The sequence below is a fragment of the Aulonocara stuartgranti genome, assembly GCF_965226115.1.
Source record: "Aulonocara stuartgranti genome assembly, chromosome: 4".
Taxonomy (NCBI): Eukaryota; Metazoa; Chordata; class Actinopteri; order Cichliformes; family Cichlidae; genus Aulonocara; species Aulonocara stuartgranti.
In genome coordinates, this window is record NC_138942.1 from 14,149,582 (window position 1) to 14,177,277 (window position 27,696).

At 41.2% G+C, this 27,696-nt stretch overlaps 1 protein-coding gene across 1 annotated transcript; it reads right to left on the reverse strand.

Moving 5' to 3' along the window:
- Positions 1-635: 635 nt before the first annotated feature.
- On the reverse strand, positions 636-27,434 carry LOC309704286 (ubiquitin carboxyl-terminal hydrolase 22-like). The gene is made up of 13 exons (XM_082529352.1): positions 26,960-27,434; positions 13,021-13,153; positions 11,616-11,729; positions 11,417-11,518; positions 9,624-9,790; positions 7,951-8,110; positions 7,357-7,459; positions 6,067-6,225; positions 4,670-4,796; positions 3,484-3,575; positions 3,014-3,076; positions 2,464-2,613; positions 636-2,378 (listed from the first exon to the last, which is right to left on the reverse strand). Exons 1-13 carry the CDS (start codon positions 27,077-27,079, stop codon positions 2,336-2,338), a joined length of 1,533 nt encoding a protein of 510 aa, XP_082385478.1. The 5' UTR covers positions 27,080-27,434; the 3' UTR covers positions 636-2,335.
- Positions 27,435-27,696: the final 262 nt, after the last annotated feature.

The window sequence follows — 27,696 nt, forward strand, 5'->3', positions numbered from 1 at the left end:
GTGCTGTTTTAGTGCAGGATGTGGTTAAATGCCCATGACCAGGCTTGTTCTTTTTTTGTGTTGCGGTTTTAAATGTGACCACAAGGTGGAGCCATAATCACATGCCTACATCTGATCAGTTAGGCATGTGATTATCAGCTATCAGCTGTGTTTCAGCGTTCAGTCTAAGTTTTGACAAAGTGAGACTCCACTTTTGTTTCTGTCCTTGTTCTTCTATAACAGTACATGCACGGCAGCGCTTCACTTCTGAAAATATATTTTAATGTGCAAACAAAAACAAAAAGAAAGAAATGAGACAGACAGCATATCCATATTCCAGTTTTGTTCTGAGTTTAATCACTGAAACGAATGAAGCTCTCCTCTTCCTTTTCGTTTCAGCTGTGTCCCTGAATGTCCTTTGGGCGGTCTCAACTGCTCCACCACAGAACAAAACCACAGTGTGACCATTTCAGAAGTCTTCAATTTCACCCTTCAGAAATTCCTCACTGTCTACGAGCTGAGGTTACGCAGGAGACCAAAGGATATGCATGTTGGTTTTCAATAGAGCAGCTAAACAAACAGGGGTTCCTTTTTTTCTTCTTTATGTGGCATTACTTTGTGATTGGTTAGGGCCCTGGTCCTCTTTTTTTCCCCCCTTTTCTTTTTTTTTTTTTTTTTTTTTTTTTAAATACAAGTTTCAATCCGTCAATTTTTTTTTAATACACACAATCAGTGACCACAAAACCCTGACACATATGTGTGTTACCTAAAGTCTGAGTTGACAAACAATTTAATAGAACACTAGGTTTGCAGAGGCAAGACATACTGTAAGCCAAACTGGTTTACACCATCCACAGTTGCCATGGAGAAGATTAATACTGATGGATGCAGAGCCAGACTGCGGTCGCACAGGGCCCATATATGTGCAATGTGTTTAATCCACTAGAAATCTCAAACAGCCTTCTCACCCAAAAGTACAGAAGAAACAAATCATGACGGGCAACAAGCCTCGAGCCATTACTAAGGGCAATTTTTCACATATAAGACCATGAGAGCCCAATCGCATGCAGTGCTGTTAACAGGGCTTCTTTTTTTCCTTTGCACAGAAACATTCAAGGTGTTCAACTCGAAGAGAACACATCAGCCTCACATATTACAGGACCTGATCTGTAGTTTTGTGTATTGAATCTTCTTGTCATACAGTACAAAAACCCAAAGCTCACATTCAACATACACACTTTCTAAACAGCAAAAGGTGAGCCAATTAGTCATCACCATCATTATACCAACAATTCCACAAGAATGAAAGTATAATACGTCAAAACAAAAAAAGAAATTTCCAGTACCAGGACAGCAAGAAACATATGAATGTACTGAAAATAACAATTAAAAAAAAATTAAAGACACTGAAAAGAAAACAAGTAAACAAAAATTCAACGAGTCGCTAAAAAAATAAGATATTCCCTGCCCTCAGCCAGACTTTAAAAAACAAAAATGAAACAATCAACACAGTAAATAATGAAACATGAGAACACACAGGTCCAAATCTGTTTAGTTTCCATGGCAGCGCTTCCCCAGCTACTGGCAAAGGCAGCGTCTCCAAGCTCTCCCATTATTTCTTTGCCCATAAAAAATAGATGTATACTAGATTCATACAGTATTTCATAACTAAATTCACAAATGATAAGAATCATAACCATAAGTTTAAAAATGTTCTTGCAAAGTTCATAATACGCTGATTTATATATTTCCTTTTTTGTCCTTTTTTTTTTTTTTTTTTTTTGCATTCAGTCCTTTATGCATATGACAACATACTGTCCTCCATCATCACTAAGTTAAATGCTTGGTCAGCTGAAATGAGAGCACCATGGGAGAGAGATGGAGAGTGTGTGGGAGGTGGAGAGGGACAGAGGGTGGGGTGTGGGGGTGGGGTCAGAATACTGTGAGAGAAAAAAAAATCCAGATATGACCAATCGGCGTGACAGTCGGTCACGCTCAGACTCTGCCCCTGCAGCAGGAAGGGGAAGGGAGAGAGAGCGACGGGGTGTGGAGCCTCTTCCCTCTGCCCAAGCCTGGAACTGGCGGTGCCTGACCCTTCCTCCTCCTCCTCCTCTTTATTCAGTTTTGTCAAGTAGATGCCAAGAAGTAGCTCAGTGCTTGTTTTGTTTTCTTTTGAAAGTATGTGTAATTTTACACATCTCTTTTTGTTTGTTTGTTTGTTTTCATCCTCAAGAACTGGAGGAGCAGACTGGTAGTCAGAAAGTTTCAGGTAGCTTTGTGTGTTTCATCCTGTCGCCAGTCACATGACTGTCTCATTTAAAAGCAAGTGGTTCTTCATGGTCATTGGTCACAAAGACTACTCATACTCAAGGAACTGTTTATGGTAGAATAAGAGATACCTAGAAAGAAAAGAGAAAACAAAATGAATTACAGTATCACACTGTATCAGACTGTGTACCACTAATGTTGTGTTTTGACTTTTACCCTTCACTATCGAGTACATCCTTAATGCTAGCCTTGGTGATTATGGCATCATCACATTTGAACCACTGATCCTTGTGCTGGCGGATAAAGCTGGTGTAGTGGCCACTCTCTAATGTGCCTTGGTGGTTGACCACAGCAAACAAGGAATACCTAAAAAGAAAAAAGAAAAGAAATGGAAAAACTGAGTTTTTAATGCAAGAATATCCCATCATCCCACCAGTAAATGAGCTCGTTCGGTTCAAAACCCAGTACCATTAAACTTTAAGGTCATTTTTCACACTATAGAGATATTAAGGAAAAAACATTTTCACAAACGACACAGTATCTTCCCAATAAATGTCCTGGAAAATTAAAGCAGTTGTAGCTGCAATGGATGAAGAAAACTAAGCAGCTTTTAATAGGCTTCAAATTGATTTAATTAGGGGAAGTCACAGCCGGATGGTTTGGGTCATTAGCATGTGCTACTGTGTAAGAGTCTTTGATGTCATACAGCAACAAATGCTGATAATTTAGTGATATTTCGTGAATTTTGCTAATGCAAGGTACTCACTTATTGTCATTGTTTAATACATCAACCGACTGTTGATACTGCCCGTTCATTCTGCTCTCTTTACTGTAAAAGACAAAGAAGACAGTTAATGTTTGAGGCAAGTATAAACTTCCTCAAAAATCCACTAGGTGGCAGAATACTACAATCAATGAAAGCACGTTGGTTCTCTGCCTGTAACACTAATGATGTTTCAGTCTATGAGCGGAGCTGAATGGATGCAACATTCAGGGGTGGGGCAAGACTGCTGCTGCATGCTGTAGTGACAGTGTATATTACTAGGGAGCATTTACACAAAGCATGTCATGAAATGTAATAAATGAATTGGGAAGGTGAAGGCTATACGAGGAAAAGTATTTTTTCCCCATTTGGATCTTAGCTGCCAAATATTTACTATAATATATATGAAAAGAAAAGCTGAGGGCCTCATTAGTAGTAGAAATGAAACATGTAGACTTCAGCGATCATCTAACCTGGACGCCATGAAGGGTGTCATGTCCAGCTCTAGGGGGAAGGAAACATACGTGGTGATCTTCCTCCGTAGTTTAGCAGAGTGCTCAAACCGCTGGAGAGGGCCAGAGAGGGTTGATGAGAAGGGAGACGGGAAAAGGAGAAGTGGCAAGAGAGAGAGGCGGGGGGTGGGGAAACCAATACTATATGTTTAGAATTAACAGGCATCATTTTTACAAAAAAACAAAACAAAAAGAAAAACATGAGTGAAATGTATGTTTTCCACCCTGGCTGTCAAACATTTCCATATTTGTAATGAGATAACAAGTGAGGCTGATATCCATCTAAGACAACATTACTGCAGCCTACAAATACATTATAGGTCTCCAGTATTGCAATAAATAAAACATGAAGATAATGGAGCACCATATGAGTCATTAAAAATCATAAATGTCCTGGGACACTGCACAAAGGTGCAACACTGTAGGAGGCAACAACAGCTAAATTGAATTATGAACACACCTACGCACATGTACCAGCCAGCTAAGGCACTGCATAATGTGAACCTTGCTGACATCAGATGAAAGGCTGCATACACACAGAGCAAAATGAATCATATATTAATGCCACTGCAATATAGAACAAGTACAGATAATTGAACAGCAGAATGCATTGGCATGAAGGCGGAAAGGAGGGAAAGTTCACGTCAAGATCAAATGCATTTGTTTTCCTCTGGCCTGCAGTGCAGTCTCTAACTAAAGGAAACACAGAGCTAGTCAACCTTATAGCTTGGCATTAATGTTTACATCCTGTCACGAGCGAGGGCAGGTTCAAGATTCTCCTCCGTGCAGCAAAAAAGCTAAAAAAAAAAAAAAAAATGGGTAGCACGATGGAAAGAAAAGTAGTTCCTACATAAAACTGCTCAAATTGCTGCTCAAGTTTTTAGGGGATGAGACCTTAGCATTATAAGGAAATACTTATTAGCTCAATTACATATAAAAGCATGCAGGAATCTCATCAACACATGCACACATTTGATTTTAAGGGTGAACTTTCCTTTTAAGTCACACAGCTCTTTTAACTATTTCGGAGTGGTGACAAAATTAGACGTGCGAATGTTAGATCCTCAGATTAGCCTTAAATAATCAAACTGTCAGACAGTGACAGACAATGTAACGAGTGATAATTGGCAGCGCATGGGTGACTCACTTTGAGATGGAAACATGCTACGATGGGAAGCTTCTTCATTGTCAGCTGTTTGGTGGACTCCTGGTAACTATGGCAACCACCACATTTTATTTTGGCACTGCTTCCTAGATGCTCAGGTCGCGTAAACCTGCAGAGTGAAGAATGCAATAAAGAGAGAGGGGAGAGATGACGTGTTAAAACGTGCAGCCAGAAAATGGATATGGAACGGAGGCATGAAACGCGAGAAGCAGGAAGAAAGATTTCTGCGTGGAGTGTTTCTGGTTGTGTTAGATGTCCTCTGAATGTGGAGCGCACTAAGCTGTTCTCCGTATCAGTGGAAGAACATGAAGGTCTGTATAATATGCCTGCTTGCACGGTTTTGCTGCAGCACATACGCATGTCAGTTTGCCTAACGCAAAAGCCCATGTGGTGTCGTCAACGCCTTTATCACCATGGCAATAACATCAACCAGTTCTGTAGCTTTAAGAGACTTGCTGCAGCAACTAGAGATGTGTGAGAAGCTGCAGTAAAAAAAAAAAAAAGTCAGCAGGAGAGGAGGTGAGAAAAAGAGAGGGGGAGGATGAGACAAATGTGAGTGGTAGAGAGTGAGGGCAAACGGGAAAAGAATGAAATAAGATAAGGAGAAGAGGAAAACAAATTGAAAAAATGAAGAGGCAGTAGAGGAGATATGAGAGGTCACACTCCCTGGTCAACCTGGTGATGGGAGAAGATGAGATTCAAGGATAACACGGCTGTTGTGCCTGAATAGAAACTATATGTGACCCCCTGTACATGTGCAGGGGTGGGGTGAATGTCTGACTGCTCCTGAAAAGATGCAGGTGGACTGATAAAAGCTTATTTCCTTTTAAATCAGCGCAGATTAATATGCCTACTAGGAGCCCGATAAACATGTAGCATCCAACCTGAGAAGGGTTTTGGTTTGCTTTTGCTTTTTGTTTATGTATTTTACATCACACTCACTGACACATCCACAAGTATTTTTAAAATCAAGAAAAAATGTTCTTCTTTGACTCTCCAAAAGAGAAAAAATGCCCACAGAAACATTTATTAAAAAACAAAACACAAAACAAACAAACCTTCATTTACATAAAAATGTCAAAAAACACTTAAAATGCAAAATGCCTGCAAAATCAGCAGGTGACAGTATAACTAATTCCAGCACCATGCTGCCAGTTGGCCCTGCCGCTGCCACTATAATCCATAATATCAGTTTTCCATGTCTAGACATAAACAGGGAGTATCTGCACCTTATATGGAGTTTTCCAGCAGGCCTTTTTTTCAGTGGCTTTAAACAGTTTTTCAAAATGTTAAAGTGTTGCATTAAAAAACACAAAGCAAAAGAAAGCACTCCTGGGGAACCTGGACTGAACCTTATGTATGAATGAATGAATATATACCTGCGCAAGCAGTCTGTGAGCGTGGTGGATCCTGACAGGTGACTTTCGCCATTAACTGTGCTTCCATCCCCTCCAGGGCTGAGGGGCCAAAAAGGCGTGGAAGAGCCAGGAAGGTCCAGACTGATGTCCCAGAAAGGGTCTATCGTTGTGGAAACCCCACTACAGGGGGAAAAAGAAGAAGAAGAAGGGAGTTCAATTATAATGTTTAACTATTAGTGTGTGGCTTTGTGTAGTTTGGCGTCACTTGGCAGGATGATGACATAGATGGTAACGAGTAAGATTAAACTCCCACAGCCCCCTTGAGATTCTGATCATGTCTTTGTTTAAGGCTGATGGAAGACTGAATGTGCGCATGTGAATAATGTCTACACAGTTGTTCCGGGTTCATCTGCAATTCAATGATGTGTTACGTCAAAGAAAATGGCTTTGCGTAAAGAATTTGTATTATTACAGCCCAATAAGCGTGACAGACTGCAGCCCAGGCAAAACAGAGGCCTCAAGTGCAAAATGTGTAGAGTATACATAAATATATATGCACAGGGGTGGGCTGCCAAACATTATCAATGTTGGTTAGATGAGTCATGGTTTTGCAATACCCAGAGCAACCAGTGGGTGGCTAGCAAGGCAAGCAGACATGCATTTATGGCAATAGGAGATCAGCTCTGCAGTAATTTGACACCAGTATGGCACTACTTTAGTTTGAAAGCCTTTGCTGATGCATTTTATTGCTTAAGAGCTTACCCATTATATTCAAAAAGTGATTTTAATGATTATGAAGGGGCGTGATTTACTGCCACGGTGATGCACTGTCATGAGCAGCTCTGCATCAGCAGTCTCTACTTTCACAGTGGAGGCAGGTAATGTCACAGTAAGCTGGGCTGGGCTTGCCTGCAAGTCTGGGTGAGGTGCTTTCCAGTTCAGTGCAGCGTGCTAGTGTTAATGTGACAGGACAGCTCTAGGGGGAAGCAGGCAATGCTTGGGTTGCGCTGCTGTCTAGACAACCTCCATTAAAGCAGCTCTGCAGGGACTGGGTCTTTGAATAAGAGCGCAAAAACCAATGGTTCCCCCACTACTTGAAGATGACAGGAATATGTGGAGGATGCATGAATGAGTAAATGTTGGAGGGAAAAAAAGACAGAAGGCGTGATGCTGCTTCAACATGAATGCTTAGTGAACATCTCGAGTGGGATTGTCTTTCAGCAGTCCCTTTCCATTGCATCATGACGGGGGTTTTATCTGACCCCCCCCCCCCCCACACACACACACACACACACACACACACACACTTACTGGCAAACTTGACAGGTAACATCTGATTGCAGGCCCCCGGTGAAGATTTGGTCAATGATGCAGTTACAGTGGTTTGGATTGTTGGCTTTCTTGCCATTGTCGTCTGTTGACCAGAGAGAGGAGACAATATGAACACACATGACTGCACACTGCCCACCTCTTTAGCACATTTAAAAGCTTCACAGTGCCTCACTCCCACTTCACAGCTCTTTATTCTCTCTAGCCAATCAGGGTAAGCCTTTCCGTTGTGGCTATGACTGAGTCAACCTGTCATTGCACTGCAGCAGGGCCTATTGACATTCCTTACACTACTTGCTTGCTGTCCCGTTGGTACATTGTAAGTCTCCTTCAGTATGTTTCCAGTGAAGTAAGGCACTGTTGTCTGTCGGTAGATTTTAGGTATAATTCGATATGCCAGATCAGAGACAGTAGGTGGCTCTGTCTCCTAACACTCCCCTCAATCTCAGCCGACACTGTTTTTACCTGCGTTTACTCACTTAAGTCGAACTGGAATTTCAAACTAAAGTATTTATGGGCCACAAACTCAATAAATAAATAAACCCATTAAACTAATTGTGTTTAAGGACGACTTACTGATAGTGTCTCCTTTGCAGTGCCTATGCAGTACATCCAATGCTGCAATGAGGAACTCATGGGCATCTTGCTGCTCGTAGCCTGCGAGGTGGCGTGCATGAGTCCACACCAGGTGCAGCAGCCGGAATGGAATGTGGGGCGAACGGTGGCCCGAGTAGAACTGGGAGAAGGGATGAAAGATGGAACAGGTGGGTGAGGGTGAAGAAGAAAGGTGGTTAGCCTATTTTTCCAGGTGTTACTAGGTGTGTTATTTTATCCACTTCATTCCAGTCTCTTTTGGCTCTTTTGTAAGCACTTCATTCAACAGGTCTTGCCAGATATAAATGAATTCTAACAAAAGTTACAAAACAGAACCAGCTCTGATGACAGCAAATCCATAGAGAGGGAAAGTGTAAGACACAACAGAGGCAAGTCAAAGCAGATGGGTGGGGGAAAAACAGGGAGAGTGTGCAGCAAAAATATCCATCTGTTATGTGCTGGAGATCTCTGGCTTGCTGTTGAAATTGGACTGAGAATTCAGGGCAGGTCAGGATGGACAAGCAAGTGACAAGGCAAGTACCGGCAGGGTGCAAAAACAGTGCAACGAAGTTCCAACAAGACCTCATTAATGCCAGAGGATCTCACATCTCGACGTGCGGATAATGCGCGCACGTCGCTTTATACTCCTCAGTTTTCTCTGAAGTCTGATTGAGCGGTGAAAGAAAAAAAAATGCTGAGCTGACGTCTCTTTTTGAATCTTACAGACTCTTCTCCTTTTCGGCAGTCTGAAGGTGGCTGACAAACGAATTACGCGACAACACGAAGACAAGAATAGGGGAGAGGAAGAGGAGAGAGTCGCTGATCAAAGCAGGCCACACCTCCCCTTTTCAATCCAAAAAAGCTGCCTGAGATCACGCAGGTGCCTACAGAGCCACAAGATGACTTTTGATGAAGATACAGAGGGGAGCTGGATGTAACCTATGAAACAAGGCTTAGGCACAAAAAAAAAAAAAAAAAAAAAAAAGACTGCTCACGTGCCCGGGACTGTTTAAATGTAAAATCCTGAATTTTATGCCTCAAAGACACTTCATGTGAAATACAACTGAACAGTTCAGCTAACTGAGACAGGACAGACATGTCTGTGTGTGTTGCGGAGGTGGGGGGCTGATGATTCAACTCGTTATATATTATAACACCACTTGCCAACTGTGTGCCCATATACACTGCAAATGAGAGGATGTAAGAAGGAAGTGAGACAGTGTGGGAGCAGAGCAGGCAGTCATTACGTAAGACTCTGGGTTGAGTTTATTAGATGTAAAATGCCTATTTTCTGTTGCATGAAGAATAAACAGTTAAGACTTTTTAAGGGCTACGTAATTTAAATCTGGCTGAGCAGATTCAATAAAGGTGTATAATTACTGCATTGTATGTTGCACTCTACATTCCTTTCAGGCAGCATTTCTTCCCTTGTCTCTGCCTCCCTCTTTGGACTTGACAAAAGAGCACAAGAGTGACTCAGCCTTTTATGGCAGAGAAAACATTCTGTATTGCATGGTTGTTAAAAATCTCTAAAATTATAGCTGTGTACACAAAAAAAAAAGATGATAAAAAACTAAACATTCACAAACCCATTTTCTTTGTGCCATTTACCAAACCTATCTAACAAGTTTGCACATGTCGACTGTGCGTCGTACCTCCTGAAAGAGCTGCGACATCTCACACACCAGACAGGAGTTTGATTGCATCTCGCACTTGTGTCTGTCGGAGAGAAAGAAGTCTCGTAGCAGTGGTGTGTGTGTCAGAGCCTGAACGATGCAGTTCATGAAGCACGTGTTGCCCAGATTTATTAGCCCTCGTAAACCTGCGGAACAAAAAGGGAATAAAAGAAGAGGGAGAACATCAGGGCTTTGAAGGTTAAACACGGCAGTGACTCCAATTCGCACTGGTGACGATGAAGAGATTTTTAAATCATATTTATCTTTGGACTACAGTGAACTTCCTTGTTCAAAAAATAATTCAGTACATAAACTATTTACAAGTCTTTTTCTTTTTTTCAATGCTCTCTCATTTTAAAGTCTAAGCTTTCGCTCAACTTAGCCAGACAGTTATTCCAAACCCAATTCAGCAATGTTTTAGCCGTTAGCTTTGGGTTATCTTCATGCTAAAAGGTGTATTACTTACTATTCATCACTCACTGAGTTGCATTGGGTTTCCCTGGGCCTGTTATTAAGAACTAATTCCATAGTATCATACTGCTACTACCATGCTCTACCATGGAGGTGTGACCAGAAGATGAGCAGTGCTTCATGTTCACTAAGAGCTCTTTCCAGAAAGTAAAATATTTATCTCAGAGTCCTTTAAATGGCATTTGGTAAACTCTGTGAGCTGTCATGTGTCTTTTACTGGGCGATATATCCCTACAAAGGACTTCTGAAGATGACACACATCAAAATTCTATGCTACTGGGAATACGCGTTGCTTTTATGCCTTTAACCTGAGCTGTGGCTCGACAGAATTTTAATCACAGAGCTCTGAAGAGTTAATTGGATGTCACGCTTTTGTACTGGCATGTAGTGTAAATTGTGAAACAAATGCACCTTGTAAGAATATAAAGTCAAGTAAAAGGTTTGAACACTTCTTTTACATTTAATAAATTGAGTTAGATTTGGTTTTTAACACTAGATTGATATATAAAAGGCTGGTTCATGTATTTAAACATAATGAAGTTATGCATAAAAGCCACCAATGCTTTGTGATCCATTTTTGTTTGGCTGAAAAGTTAATATGGTGTTGGGTCAGGTATGCCAGCAACACTGTGTGCAACTTGGATGTGTTCCCAAAGCTTTGAATGAATTCATTTAGAGTGAGAAATGATGGCCAGAAGAACAGGTGAGACACAGCTAGATCTTGGGTCTAATCCAACTGACCAAGGTTTGGTTCTTGATAAGAGTGCTCAGTGAGCGCCTAAACAATTTAGACTGGTCATGGTGGGCACACACACATAAAGACACCAGTTCCACTGCCCAGTCAGGTTGACCAAGCAAATTGTTTGAAGGTATAAAGAGAGTGAAGGCTGGTGGGAGACGGGGCGGGGAAAAAGGGTAAATTACTACATGTACAAAATTAGAGACACAATGGAAACAACAGGAGGGGTAAAAGCATGGCAAGAGATAACTCCAAAAAAGGAACAAAGAGAAAACAAGCTCTGGGTAGAGATAGACACACATTCTGATGTAGTGTGCATATATCTGAGAGGGAACACTGTGTCCTGCCTCTCCCAGTCCACTGCCTGCGGGGCTGCCCAGTCTGGTTGACCTTGAGTATTACACCTAAATGCATGAGTGACTCCAAGCACACTTGCGCGCACACACACGTACACAAACACACAAAGAGCCATGGAGAAAACCCACAGCAATCACAACTACGATGAGAAGAAAAGCTGTGCAGATTAAGACGTGCAGAATAAACAGTGCAATCGATTGCCCACCTATGGTGCAGTTTGTAGTGATTTTCCTCCGCTTTGGATTGTGTCGTAATAACTCTAGCTCCCTCTTGGTCGGCTCCCACGTCGTGTACTTCTCCCCTATGCCTGTGGACAAATGTGACGGGGCAGAGATTACCAGGCTGCTTTAGTTTAAAAAAGAGAAAAGAAAGAAAACTGTATTAATGAAAACAGAATGCTATACCTTGCAATTTCCATGCTTTCCTCTGTTCCTCTTTGGCAATCTGCTCCATGTCTTTGTCATAAATGTAGTCTTGACACACAAAACAATATATTCCACCATATAATAGGTCTATTGCTGTAGGAAGGAAGGAGGGGGAAAGAGAGTGAGTATTAGATTGCAATCAAATTATAAGTATTTTTTTTTTGTACAGTAATAGACATTTGGGGGGGGGGGTTAAAATGATTATTTTGCTGTCTAAAACCACTGATAAAACCAAGTGTTACCATCCTATTGCTTCCACTAGAAAAATGACAGATGTGAGGCAGGCAGTGATGGAAAAGGTGTATTTGTCTACCACCCCCACTTGTGCTTCCCATTAACACAACCCAACTTCTTCCATTTTCAAACTCCACAGCAACAGTATTTCAGCTCTGTTGCTGTGACAACCTATTTTTAGATTAACCGGACATCTTTCTGTTTTTGGCGCTACTCACAATAAGAAGGTGAGCTAATGCATCGTGTAGAAAAACCAACCGGTGTATATGTGCTGCTCAGTGTTTTGCAAGGGCGTGAAATAAGAAAAGACAGTAAAATATATATAGAAACAGGATGCTCCACTGCATACAACAGCACCCGGTTAATGAAGAAAAATTAGAATAATACAAGTGGCAGAGAGAGGAGGAAGACAAGGTCCTGCATAAGGCATGAGAAGCATTTCAGCACTCGTGCTGAAATGAGTAAAGCATAAGAGCAAAACAGTAAGAGGATGAAGAGGTGGGGAAATGAGGTTGATAGAAAAATAAGCAGACAAAGAAGGCATGAGCAAAGTCCTGTGAGTGAGCCTGCTAAGAACGGGAAGTGAAAATGATGGGTACAGAGCACTGAGAAGGGAGCTTGACATCTAGCAGTGGAGCAGACAAGGGAGTTTGGATTAATTTGATTAGAGGTAGAGAGGAACAGAGTGCCAGTGTCAGGGAGGCACCTGTGGAAAGCTCAACGCTAATTAAGACCGCATCCCCGCACACAGGACGGAGTGTGTGTGTCTGTGTGTGTGTGACCAAACTGCTGAAATGGATTAAATCAATTAAAGCCATTAAGATGTGTACAAAACTGTTCTATTGTCTCTGTTGTTCCCACATTTAATTGTGCTCATCAGGGTGATGTCAAAATCTTGCTCTTTAATACCTTTGTCTTATTTAGCATAATTGGTATGTAATGTTGAAGCTACTCTTTTTGGTAGCACAAGATTAGCAAAAGTCTACCATCCCCTTGCTGAAGAAGACTGCCAGTTTAAATGTGACTGGGACTAGGCACTCCCACAGGAACTGTAATGCAATGCAGTCAGCATCTATTTTGCCACTGGTCGTGAGAATAATTTAAATATAACCAACTAGGGTCTTAGAGTGCGTGAGAGTGAGCAACTTACCTAGATTGTGTCTCTTGTTTTTTGCGTGTTCGTGGATGTGTTTCTTTGTAAAACAGCCAAAAAAGACGCAGTAGAGACAAGAGTGGAGTCGGTTCAGGTGGGCGCCACACATGTGACAGATACACGACTTGGCCTGGGGAGAAGGACCCAAGGGATTACGGGGGTTGGGAGAGAACAGGGGACAAAAGGAATTAAGATCAAGGCAGGAAAGGACAAGTCCATAATTTTGAGAAAATCCTCTGAAGCAGGACAGAGCTTCGAGGCCTAGTAAAAGTATAAAGAGCAGAAAAATAAAGTTCTATCTTCAAGTGTCAGACAAACAATTCTGAGGACACAAAGCTTGAATGAACCTGACAGGAGGACAGACTAAAGACTGCTGGGCCTGCTGACAAATCAAACACAGCGACAAATTAATTTCACAGTGAATCTTTCTGTATTAAACATGTGCAAGCCATAAAGGGTGTTGATGCTTGACAGGCACACCAGAGGATGCAAACAATGTGCGGGTAACTCACTAACAGCAATAGGTGTGTTGCCAGTGATTTCATTCATAACATGGCATAACTGGCAAACATGCAAAAAACTCTTCCTTAAAGGAATCAATGTAGAATAATAAGCAGCAACTATAAAGCTAAAATGCTAAAGAGCATGAGTGACACAGAGGATAAAGGACCTGTTCTATGAACACAATGTGTAGAACTATAGTCCTGAATAATGTGATCAGCAATAGAGTAGGACAGAACTGCTTGACATGCAGGTCAAGCATTTAAAAAGGGTGAAAGGTCAACATGAAACTACTATAAATAAATATTAGGGGTGCAACGATATTCGTATTGATATTGAACCGTTCGATACAGTGCTTTCGGTTCGGTACGCATATGTATCGAACAATACAAAATTTGTAATTTATTTTATCAACTTTCCTTCTGACGATGCTGTCTGTGTTGAGAGCTCAGTGAATCTGCGTTCGACTACTCCGCCTAGGCTCGACAGTGCAGCCTAGGCGGAGTAGTCGAATGCAGATCCACTGAGCGCTCAACACAGACAGCATCGTCAGAAGGAAGAGCGCAGGGCAAGCTAGCGAGACAGAAGTTAAGCTCTCCTTGCAACATGGACCTCCCCCACCCTCATTCAGATCTGGCGTTTGGAATTATTTTGGTTTTCATGTGACGTATGACCCTGAAGGTAAGCGAGTCATGGACTAAAGTAAAACAGTATGTTGGATGTGCCACGCAATGCTCAATTACATGGGTGGGAGCTAGTGTGTTAGCGCAGTTAGCTCGTTAACGTGTTGGCCGTCTAGCCCCATGCACGGGGCGATCGGCGGTAGCTCATTAACGGAGATTTGCCGTGTTGTGGCGTTAATGTCATTTCAACGAGATTAACCTGAAAGCACTAGTGGGAACACAACGAATATGACTGCACATTTACGCCGACATCATCCTAGTGCAAAGACAAGTGGAAGCAGAAAAAAAACAAGCAAGCATGCTATTAACTTTAGCCGAGTCATTTAGACAGCTGTTAGCACATGATTCTCCTTATGGGGACCTGATATGTTTAATATGCTGCTGAGAATATAGCCCAGAAGAAGCGGATAGTATAGCTTTTATTTTGGAAAGAGACATTTCTCTGTAATAAACTCTTTTCCAAAGATGAGTGATTCCTCAATCAGATACAGGGCTCGCAAAATCGCTAGCCCGACGTCCCGGGGCTAGCGATTTTTCCAGTCGGGCTACCAAAATCTCTCTCTGCCCTGCCCGTCGGGCTATTGTAGGAAGGAAAAATATATGTCAATGCTTTTGCATTCTTTCAGAAATGTCGCTTGGTAATTATGTAATTGGCATCGGTGAGCCACTGTCAATATGTGACATATTGAAATCGCGTTTGAATTTGCACTTGCTTTTTTGCTTTCACTTTGCAATCGTGCGAACTGTGTATAGAGAGCGACAGCACTGATTGGTGAGTGATGATAATTTGCGCACCAATTCCTCTGACATCGTCTTATTAATCGTTAGCTTACTATGCAAACATGACAAGTGAAATCTCCCGCAGCTTAAACATGTGAGAGGTTGATCGCGCAGAGAATCGCTGAGCTTATGTGAGTGCGTGTGTAAAAGCAGCAGGATATATATTTGACTACGATGACCTGGATGACTGAGAACCTTCACAGACAGATATATATTTTAGTTCTGCTGAGCCAAATAAGACAGGTCGGGGTGAAGAAGTGACAGCCAAAGAAAAGCTTACCACAAAACGGAGAAGTTATGACAAATCAGACTATAAGGCAAAAAGAAAGTGCAGCTTTATGGTTTCATGGACAAAATAATTTCTGTGGCTGCAATATGACGAGCTAAATAACCAGGGCTGCACATAAGTGGTCCGCAGGTGCGCATTCGCTGTCAAAATAAAAAACACGCACAAGGGTTAGGGTTAAATTTAAAAACTGTACTTTTGAGTTAAAATATATATTTATAATTTTAATAAATGACAAATTAAAAAGGCATGAACATTTTTTTGTATCGAAAAAATATCGAACCGTGACACCAAAGTATCGAACCGAACCGAACCGTGAATTTTGTGTATCGTTGCACCCCTAATAAATATATAAATGCAGTATTAATGATCTAATTAAAATCAGAGCTTTGTCTGATCTTTGTTTGTTTATTTAGGAATCTAAAGGACACTACAGCAGAAAGTTGTCAGCATGCCTTTTTGAAAGGGAGAAATTGAATAAGGAAAGGGAGGAGAAAGAAAGCAATCTAATCAAAGCCTTTCAGGGTGCAGACCTGATGCAAGGAGTCACCCACTTAGAGGGGAGATAGCACAAAAAGAGCTGTGAAGTAGGTGAAGATACCGAAAATAAAAGGAAAAAGTACTGACCAGACAGCTTTCGGTTTTACACTTTTAGGCACAGTGTGTGAAACTAACCTCACCCTCTACTTTATAACTAATGCTACTGCATATAAACTCAGCGGTCCCGCGTTATGTTGTCTGCCTATTGTTAACTTTGAATTGGGATTCAAAAGCATAACCTGAGACACTCTGAAAAACATAAACCATCATTGTGCCATAGAAATAAAAAAGAATTTAAAAAGAGGTCCAGTCAGTTTTGCCTTCTTCTTCCTGGACAAACCACATATTAGAACAGTGAACAATGAAATGGTATTATTACACAATTATCAAAGATACCACTAATAATGCAATCCCTAAAATAACTAACTACAATTGTAAATATGTTCTGTAGTGAAACTTTGTTCCCATGACAAAGAACTGGGCAAAGAAGTGGGACGTTGAATTGGGCTCCTACGGGCACATTAGTTTCAGGTCTGTGTACAGGTTTTGTGTTTCAGGAAACTAACATTATAGCTGCAAGTAACAACGCCGTTCAGCAAGGCACAGTTGCTAAAATCTCATCTCGCCGCTTGGTATGGCTATGCATTTTGTTTCCAGTGGCCCCTAAAGGTGAAATGCAACATTTTTATGCTTCCTTAAAAATTAACTTTCTGTCATGTGATATTTGGACAGAAAGTATATTTAGACCTCACTTCCTGAGACAAATACCGTATTTCCCCGGACTACAAAGCGCACCTGAATATTAGCCGCACAAGCTAAAATCAGGGGAAAATCCTGTTTTGTACATACATTAGCCGCACCTGACCAAAAGCCGCAGGTGTTTCAATGTTGACTTATGTAAGAGAATATGCACAAAGGGAATTGTCAGGAAAGAGATGGCTGTTTGGAGACATCACTTTTATTAATATTTTGAAAAACAAGTTATGGGTACATATTTGCATAACTTTTTAGGTATATGTGCACGTAGCGGTAATTACAAGTACGAAACATGTACTGTGCTTCATAAATGAGTAACAAATGTAGTACATAACAATAACCTACAGCACACCAGAAAAATAGATTCGGACTACCTTTTAGGCTCAGGTGCAGTGACACGGCTTTAACAAGAAGAAAAGTCAGTCATTCACCATCATCTTTCTCTTCTTCCTGCGCACTAAAACCACCAAAGTCCTCTCCTCCAGTGTCTGATACGAACAGGCTCAGGATGGCTACGTCATCCACTCTCAGCTTCTTTCATTCGTTGTCACTTTCAAAACCAAACAAATCCTCGTTGTCAGTGTCAGAGTCGAACACACTCTCAAGGGCCGTGGCGGTGTCTTCCTCTCCATAATGCAGCAGTCCAGCCCTTTGAAATCCGTTGGTGATCATGGATGTTTTCACACTTTTCCACGCTGTCAGGTTCCACCGGTGGAGTTGAGCATAACTTGCTTTTCGCAAGTTTATTGCCGCTCGTCATCCACGACTCCCGCTGAACGCGTAGCGTTAATTTGAAGTTTGTTTTTCGCGCTACTTGTACAGCACTATGTTGCCTGGCGGATGGACACGTGACCAACATACCACTCTTGAACCCCGATACTGTGTGTCTGATCACATGCCCTCCTGCCAGTCAACGTAGTGCCGTACAACAGCGGAACAAACAAAATAAATCCTCTTACGATATCACAAAAATCTTGGACAATCCATAGAAAAGCCGCACCTGACTAAAAGCCGCAGGGTTCAAAGCTTGTGCAAAAAGTAGCGGCTTATAGCCCGACAATTACGGTACTTAAAAAAAATCCTTACAACTCCTGCAAATGGTGATTTGAAGCTCATCTGCACCAATGTTCGAAACAACTGGAGAAAACAAAAAAATTCGCAATCACCAATATGGTGAAAACACCTCAAGCTGAATTAGCCACAAGCCCACAAATTCAGCAAGTCACTTTCAAAAGCCAAACGCCCCTAGAGACAGTCTGCTCCATTTACATTATATATTTCCTTTAGGCATTATTATTAGATGCAGCATACATTTTCAGTACAATAAACTTTCCACTTAAAACTAACATCTACAACAAACTCTAAATCTTTAAGGTCGCATGTAAAACATATAAAAGGTAAAATGGGAGACAGTAGTAGTAGAACAGATAGAGTGAAGAAGCAGTTCCGTTTTTAGAGTATAAATTAAGCCCTAAATACACCAGTAAGAAAAGCTACTCACTGTACTTAATATTAATAACATGTTTTTAACTGCCTGTCCAAACTCATCCCACCAGCAGTGATGTTAATCCCCATTTCTCCACTGCACCATAGCACCAAAAACAAGAAACCCTGCTAATGCCACGCCTTACCCTACTCCTCACCCTCCCCTACCTCAATACATCTGTATTGGGCAGAAAATCTATCCCTGTTCTCTGCCTCTTACAATAGTTCACAGGCTGTCTACTCCTCAGTGTCAGCAGTCCTGCATCTCTGTCTGCACCTGGAGCTTTTAATGTTCTATTAGATCAGCTATTGATCAGCCGCTGGCTCAGATGACTGGAACAAGTGTCGGGCAGGTAGCAAGCTCATGTTCGTGCTGCGCTAGGCTGCATCTCCCACCTGGGATGCACGCTCTTTGAGGGCGGTTAGGCTGTGCTCTGAGTGAAGGGAAATGATGCGCAAAGTTGCTGATTCATAGAAGAGCAGATTTAGAAAACCACCGATTTAAACGACTATACCTCCAATCTATTATTAGCATGGGCAAAAGAGGGCATAATGCTTTGTGGAGTCCACCGATGCTGTGTGGGGCTACTAGCAAAAAATGACTATGATGGAATAAATATGAATCCTCCAGTGCTCTAGATCTAACTTCACAAAAGTGCCATCAGTACGTCACACTTACTCCAAGCATTAAGGGTAATGCATTCAGTTATTCAAACGTAGCCAGTAATGTGATGAGCTGTAACTGAGGAGGAGAGAGAATGATGACAACAATTATGATGTGGACAAAGGTCTGGCTCAACGGAGAACCTTCTTGCTGCTGTAAAGAGAGGAGCAAGGAGGGGAGGGGCAACAAAGTCAATACAGACTAGAGAGCAAAGCTATATGAGAACAGTGACTCACCATGCTGCCTAGCACTCATAAGCCCATGCATGCTTTTCAACACACACACATACATTAACCGTAACTGACATTAAAAGTGCATACTATAAATACGCCTGAAAACACACACAGCAAACACAGACATTGTTAGACATTTGCTGTGGTACTTGGACACAAGTGTGCACATATACCGAGTCTTCTTTGACTCCATATTTAACAGGAGCAAGTCAACAAGAGACTATGGAAGGAAACTGATGGTGATGCTCCAGAACCGCACTGCTTCTGACTGACCTCATGGGGCTGTTGCCTGACACTGTCTTGGCAGAATGATGCTGTAACCCCCCACCCCCACTATTTTCACATAACAATGCCTGGCCCACAACATGCACTTTCAGTAAGCTGCCCTAGAGATACACAACATGAATCTGTACGGTTTCACGTCAGCTCATTGCATGGTCTGTTGAAAGTGATATGAATGCTGTGTAGTCTTGGCTTGAGAATGTATTCCCACCTCATACATATGAATTTTAACTTGTAGGAGACATAAGGGATTGTTAAGAGTGTGTAGTTTAGCCTCATACTGTCACATATAGTGGTATAACGACACAAAGCTAAACCCTAAGCCCTTAGTGTACAGAGTCTACTTTTCCCAGGAAAACGAAAAAGACAGACACACTAACACAGACACACACACATCCGAATAAACAGTGTATGAAGGAGAACTCCATACTGGGGATTTGTGCAGATTTTGTAGGCCTGCTGAACACGTGACAATCTACATAATGAATATGTGAAAGTAATTAAGATCACTGAATAAGGGAGTGACAGTCTGCATTCTCTATTCTTTTACTCTTTTATTTAAGACATTAAGTGATGTGGAAGAAAACAGGAAGCAGAATGCAGCAGTGAAAGATGAAATATGGTATTTAATTATTACAATTAATACTGTATTTAGAGCTCGTCTTCTGGAATATGCATATACTTGGAAACCAGCCATACTCCCTTTAAAGGTCATTGTGAATCAATGCAAAAAGCTCCATCACACAAGAGCACAAAGCCAACTTTAATTCAATTCACCTCTTAAAAACAATAATAATTTATGAACAAGTTTGTTAAGCTGCAGAGATGTTTAACTGTCCAAGCTAACAAATTGCTATATGGTTATTGCAGCTATCAGATGCCCAAAGCCTGCTCTACCAAAATAAGACAACTATTTATTTAATCAGAAATTGAAGAGCAGCTTGTTTTGAATGGCACCCTTGGACTAATCATCAAATTGCGTGTTTTTCCCTTCAGCACCAATATGCCATAACCATCACTTGCGAGAAAATCTATAAGCACCACTGAACAGAGCCACAATGGAGCTATTGCAATATAGCTTCCTTAAAAGTGATATTACAGAACAGACCCAAGTAATTGTCATCCAAGTGTCTGATGCTATTGTCTTTCTCACAAGGAGAGAGAATGTTTTGTAGACATAATGTCAATCCCAAGAAAAGCTGTCACTTCAGTGAAAGGTTTTAACTATAGGGAATGACCAAGTGTCTACAAAAAAGAGATTGATTGCCTCTTGGTTCTGGTCAGCCGCTGGAGAGTGACTGACAGCTCATTAGCCAGATGGTGGTACTAAGGGAGGGCTGGACAGCAGCCTCATTGGCTGGCTCATGCCACGAACAGCATGCTTTGTGGCAGTGATGCCTTTCCAAAGCCTGCTGGACAGTCAAATGAGAAGTGTAGTTGAAGGGAGGACAATGAAAAGAAACAGTCTGTGGGAGAGGAAGAGGGAATCAGTCAAAGGGGAATGAGACCAATGAAATTGCAAACTCATGCTCTTTTTCCACTTACACAGACTCCCATATCTGAATATTCGGGTGTAAGGATCAATGAGGCCATTGCAAAAGATAATACCACAACACAAAAGCTTTTGTTTTGTAAACACCTATTTTTTTTTTTTTTAATGTTCCTCTCCATTGTTTATCTAAGAGCAAACTTTCATGCAAAATCCTACCCATATGCTTAACCAACACTTTACATATGTGGCTATTATTTGTAAATTTTGTACCTACTTACTTAAAATTGCTTCCAAGTGGAAGATTGTTAACATTTGTCCTTTGGTATGTCTTACCAGAAATGAAAAAACCCAGAATAGTATAAAATGCACCTAGGGGTACAGTACAAAGAAGTTCACAGAGTATGTTACAGTTCCCTCAGGACACAGAGTATTTATGAGGCAAGACTTTCTATGACTAAAAAACTGGGAGGCAAACAGCATGTGAAAGGGGCACCACAAGGTGACACACCAGGTCCATGATTACTCTGGGAGGGGTTTACAGACCATTTGTTTAGTCTGACTCACTGAGCCATAGCCATGGTGCTTGACAGACCGAAACCCACATAAGAAGAAACCAAGGAGTGACAGAGAGCATACAGACATGGAAAAAACAGGCCTGGACAGGGGCCCAGGAACCAAAATCTGACATCACCAAAGCCACAGAGTGTTGCCTGCAAGCCAATCGGATGAGAGGAAAAAAAATAAATAAATAACTAACAGAAAAATAGACCATTTGATTATGCATTTCCCAGGATCCACAAAATCAAATTAATTCAGATAAAGATATAATTCGAAAAATAATAATTCAACCCATGTTTTATTTAATTCCAATAAATACTCAGCATAAGCCTTGAGTAACCCAACCATTTCTTTGTTCCATTTCCAAGTAGCCAGATTTTCTTCTAATTTTTAAAGTAGTTTTGAAAAACAGTTCTTCCCAAGGTTTTTTAGTCCTTATATCTGACCAGACCAAGAAATGTGATATATTTTTTTTGTGCGTTTGATTGTTAAACCACTTCATAATGACCTATGTATCAATCAAGTATAAAAAGGCACCCGACTCAAGGGATAAATCAGTGCTCTAACTACACATAACAATACAACCCTTTAAATTGTGTAAAATAGCATTTTTACACCAACAAGATGATTCCCAAAAGAAAACTTGGAAGATTTGGCATATATTGTCATGGTGTGCAATGTGTCCTTAAAAATTTAAGACGTGACAACTGAAGCTTGAAAAAAACGAAGTGACAGACTTAAAAACTATCCAGGGAAGATGGATAGTATTAAAAGCCATGCCCTTAACAAACGGGGGGGATCCCACAAAGACCTCACACCGGACCTGAGAGATGTATGTGGCCCTTATTTTGATCCATCTACTGTTCACTGAAGCCTCATCAGAAATGGTCTCAGTGGAAGAGTGACTGTCAGAAGCCATTCTTAAGGAAGGGAAACTGGAAGAAAAAGCTGGGGTATGCCAAACTACAAAAGAAATCGATTTTTGGTTCAGGCTGTGTGGAAAAACAGCGATGACACAAAATATTGTCCTTCAACCTATTGAGAATTGTACAAATTCTATTTTTGCTTTATATACACTATATTTCCAGGCATGTATGTAGATGTTTAAAAAAAATAGCTGGACCTAAAGAAATGAGTAGCTGCTGAAGATTTCTGTACAGTACTGCACACCAATAAAGTTAAATAAAATATGAATAATCAAAAGAGTATTTGAAACAAACTTAATAGGCTAGACTTTAGAAGAACCATGGCTTAGCAAGGTTTACAAATAAAATAAAGTCAAGGTAAAGCAGGCAGCAGCGGCGTGGGCGCAGAAGAGGAAAAAAGCGTGATAAGAAGAGACTGTAGGAATAGATCCTGGCGCTAGAAACGTATGCTGATGAGTCAAGGAGCAGGCCTGTGATGCGATGGAGGCAGATCTGACAAAGAGATCTCCTCATAGCACAGAAATCAGGCGCTCTCTGGGATGGGCCGTGCCTCGGTGATTTTGTGCATGTGTGCATGCCAACAGAAAGAAGAGGAGGGAGAGACGGGCGTCGTAATTGTGTCAAGCCTTGAAAATATATCCGTTTTCTGAAATTTCCAGCAGCATCTAGCAAATGATTTATTTCTCATCTTCTCTCATCAAAAGCAGAAAAGCACAAAGGGGGGTTTGCACTTATGGGAAAGGTAGAGGAAGGCTGGGGGGCAGGGGGTGTGGTTTCTCAGATCATATATGATTTATCAAAACTAGAAAATACAAGTTCACTACTGTCAGCTCTCTAATCATTACTCTTTAATCTAAGTAACAGCACAATCTTCAAAGTAGTTATGGTTGCAAAAATTCTGCCAACCCCACCCCACTCTGCTTTCATCCTACCCCGTTTCCACTCAACCTAGGGTAATATCTCTTGTTTAACTGTATTGCACAGACCCTCACTGTGGAGTAGTCCAGTAAATGAAATAAGAGTTCATCGTCCTGGATTAAGCAATGTCAAGATAAATAAGTATGAATAGAGGCATTACCACTCACAACCATGGCCATTCACAAACTATAAATTTTGAATACAACTGAAATAGATTAGCCTCAATCAAATGACACAAAAGCTGCTCTGACACCCTTCTGTCAAAGTCCACTTAAATGGAAATCTGGCAATTAAGAGAGATAAAATGTCAGGAAACAGCACAGAAAAGGTCCCACACGACATACCCATTTTAATCACACACAGAATTTAAAGCACACTAGCTTAGCATATCAAAAACAGAAGGGATTTGAAAGACAGAAGGGAAAGCAAACCAAAACAATGGTCTTTCCTTTCCAATCCTTTCGCTACCCAGTATGGCTAAAGAAGATCTTTCCACTAACCAGCATCTAGGTTCTTGTTCAAGGCTAAATACAATGAACCACAGACTTATTCATCTGGAATAAATCCACCCCGAAGACAAACAACACTGCATACTTGTTTATTCTTGCCATTTCATTTCACGGGGCATCTTCAAAACGCCCCTTTATTTGTATTTAATTGTTTTCTCAATGGACCGTTTGTGTCCCAATTACGAAATGATTTAGAGGCCATTTGTGATTGTGCAGAGAAGACGGTTGCTACATTTTTAGAACAAAATGACACCAGGCTTCAGGCGTGACAGAGTCTACAAAAAATAACAACATTAAACGTGGAGTTTATGGTTAATATTTCAACTGTGTGTCAGTAGCAGATTGCAGAACATTACACAGCAGATAAGAGTACTTGTCATTCCAGCTGAATGGGGAATTTGCTCTAGAACCATAATGCAAAAAATAAATAATCCTAAGGTCCTCAAAATGAAACACACAGAATCCCAGGCCACACTGGGTCACCACATCTCTCCTGCAGTGTCCTATTCCTGATGTTCAATCTACCGGGTTTTACCAGTGAAGGGTTGTACATTCAGAACAGGCGACAGCGTAAATGCATCACCTGGGAATTGATATTGGCTTAAGGTAGGAAGAGTGACAGCTTACAGGAAGGCTGCTGAGGACAGTCCCTTCTAAAAGAAGATGGGAAAAATGCAATACAAGATTACAAGATTATAAGGCACTTCTAAAACCAAAACCACACTCTCATCTTTCTAGAAGGTGCCTCTTAATTTACAGGGCTTCCCACCAGTGTAAGATGAATATGCAAAAGGAACTGCACAGATAAGCTTTTATCTAGTCAATGAATATGACATTCACAACATCCATCAGTGTCAGTGTCATCTAATCAAACCATTTTGATGCAATAAGTATTCAACATAAAGTCATACTGGTATCTAATGATCTTAAGAACAAACACAAAGTGGTCTCAACTTTACTTTTGTACCAATGAACCAGCACAGTAGTGCTCTGCATGTTACATTCGTTAGAAGCTAAACAGGCTCAGTGACAAGTTGTAAGGCACAAATATATCAACTAAGTAAAATGCAGAAACTTTAACTTCTCTTTTCTACCTGCTTTCAGCCGTATGTAAACATACTATTTCAATATAATAAATAGTCATATGCTCGATGAAGGAAATATAACAAGGTATAGCAAGCAAGAAACATGGAAAAAGCCTGCATGACTCTAAGGCTACAGGCGTATTGTGATAATTTGACATGATAGAGAATCTAGGGGGATACATTATAATGAAAAACTGAACTGATAAAGCACATGGAAATGTGGAGCACAGAGCATGAATTAAAATGCAATCCAGTCTGGAACTGAAAATGTTAAACTGTACAGAAACCTGCTTGTCACTACTTTCAATGCAAAACTGTCATCTATCCTTGAGCACTTAACATCTAGCAGGATTGGGCCTGGATGACTGTTATTTATGCAGCATACTACCAAGCACAGATGGCGCAGGATTGATGGAAAAAAATAGGAAAAGAAACATCACTATACCTCTGATAAACTGCTGTTGTGTTTGTCTCAACATTGCAGACACATGGAAAGATTTATTAGACGTACTTTTTATGTGAAAAGCGGAGCTTGCTGCTGATTCAGAGACTCTGGAAGATATTATCTTGCAAAAAAGATGGTTGTGTGGAGCTGACAGGAATGTTGCTGAGACAGAGAGCGCTGCAAAACAGATACGGAAAGATTCCTCCCAAATGTATAGGACAAACCAGATTAGCCACCACTAAACACAACAACAGGAGTTTAGCCATAACTCTGTACATCACTGAGAAGTGAGCAACACCTATGACAAGTCATACTTTTACGACGGACTTGAGCTGCTGTTGAGCGCTTTCTTGTCTGTAGTGTGCCAAAGAAACCAAACAGGTTTTTAAAATAAATTGTAGCAGTGCCCCCCATTATACCGTCATGTATACATTTTCAGATGCTCTCTCACAGTTTTGCTTTATAATTCTGTCATCTTGGGTGGGTGAAAAAAGAATTAAGACAGACAGGGTGAGCGCTGTGCTCAAGTTAAAGCATGTCATTTCAACACTGTATAAGCAAAAAAGGGTTACTGGCCATTTAGCACTATTTGCTCTAACATACCCGCAATGTAACTGAGCCATGCTTTTGGCTGTTCTACTCATGGTCCACCCTCCCCAACAGGCAATATTTCTGGCTGTAACAGTGCATCACAAACGATAAAAGGATGGGGCCGATGCCTCCTGCTACACTGGTTTACATCCAATATTATGTCCACTAAATGAAGGAGGCACTGAAGCGGGTGGGTGAGCGGGAGGAAAGCAAGCAAGCCAGCTCTTATTCATCTGAACTACCTGCATTATGTCAGTGAAGATGAGGAGAGGGGGGAAAGCATCAACTCACCAGCTCTGCCCATCCTGCATCACTGTGAAGTACCTATTTTATCACAACGGCATAAATATGCATTACAACATGCAGGTGAAGCATAGATGGCTTATAAGCAAGCAACAATCAAACTGTTGCTAATGCAAGGTGAAAACAAAGCCAAGCTAGACAATGTGAAAACAGTGGCTCAAAAAAACAAGAGGAAAGAAAAAGAAGAAAGAAAAGGAGTGAAAGGGTGGGAATATAACAGAAACTGCAGCACGGTCCAGTGATGACATCAGTGTAGAGAGATACTCGTAGCTGTGTAGGCCAAGCAGGTGTGGGATGAGCCCAAAAAGAAACTGGGAATAAAGCAATCAGCGGAAGCCCCTGAAAGCGACATGGCCAGGGTAGAGAAGAGAGCAAAATAAAAAAAAAAAGAAACACGCACACAAAAAAAACAATGACCTAGTAAGCCCAACAGAAACCCGCTAATAACGTAAGGACTCTGTGTGTTCGTGCGAAGACACAATAGGTCCCAATTGGTGTGGTTACTGTTAACCCGTGACCACAACTCCAAAAAAAGGAAAGAAAAAAATCCAAGTTTAGACATCCAGCAAAACGCTCAGCTAATAGCAGATTTTCTCGAATTAACAGTGTTTCACTTATTAAAGACAATTTCAGTGTTTTAGTTAATTCTGCTAAGGATCCTACAGTATCCGCAGTTCACCAGGCAGAGTCCTGCTAGCTAAGTTACCGGTGGCTAACCATAGTACTGGCAACATTTGCTGCTGCAAGAGTACTTTCATTAAGATTTTGTGATTGTGCTTCGTGTGGGACACCATTTGCACTCCAGTTCTTTGTCTGTCTGTGCCACATTAAAAAATTTTTCACTTCTGTTTGTGAGGCTAGCGTTGCAGTTCCTGTGTTTTTTGTTTTTTTGTTTTTACCTTGCGTCTCCTGGTCTCAGCAGTACCACTCCAAACAAAGCATTGGTATATGACTCGAAGATTTTGTTTCCAATTATCCACCTTATAACCGTTCACATGGGAGCACCCGGCCGGACTCATGACAGACAAAACATTCAGTATGGGTTTTTAGGTGACAATGAAAAGTCTCCTGGATTATTCACTTAGCTAGGCTAGCTAGCACGAATTGTCTGTCCAGAAATGGTTTCCGTTTGGAAATGGGACAATCGATGTAGTATCCAAAATGCTCCTCGGGCATCTGACAAACACGGTCTTTGATTAACTAGGTCTAAATCTTTTCATGTAGTCATCAAACAGAATTATCACTTCACTAAAATTCTGTTCCCCTTGCTGTTTTGACAGTTGGCTTTTCGTTTAGCTCCACTTCCACTCTCACGATTAGTTAGCTTTCTTTCTCTAGTTAGCCTGCTAACACTCAACTACAGCTTCACAATGCCCGCCCAGCCTGCGCTATGATTTGCCACAAAAAATTACGTCACTACGTTCGTGTTGGAACTCGAATGGTGTGCTTGTTTTACAACCTAGAGTGTCCCGTAACCATTGACTTCGTCGATGACACAGGCTTGAGACAAACGCCTCCTGTCCCGGATAACGTGGAGTATATAACTGAACCAAATTTTACAAGAACGTTATTCTGAATGGTTCACGCTACATCCATGAGTGGAAGGGTTTGTTGCTTCTGAAATAAGCAATATTAA

Coding starts and splice junctions, on each gene's coding strand:
- LOC309704286 (XM_082529352.1), bottom strand. CDS start 27,079: ATGAGTCCGGCCGGGTGCTCCCATGTGAACGGTTATAAGGTGGATAAT. Junction 11,519..11,615: donor GAAAGCATGGAAATTGCAAG/GTATAGCATTCT, acceptor ATTTGTCCACAG/GCATAGGGGAGAAGTACACG. Junction 8,111..9,623: donor TGTCGCAGCTCTTTCAGGAG/GTACGACGCACA, acceptor CCCTTCTCCCAG/TTCTACTCGGGCCACCGTTC.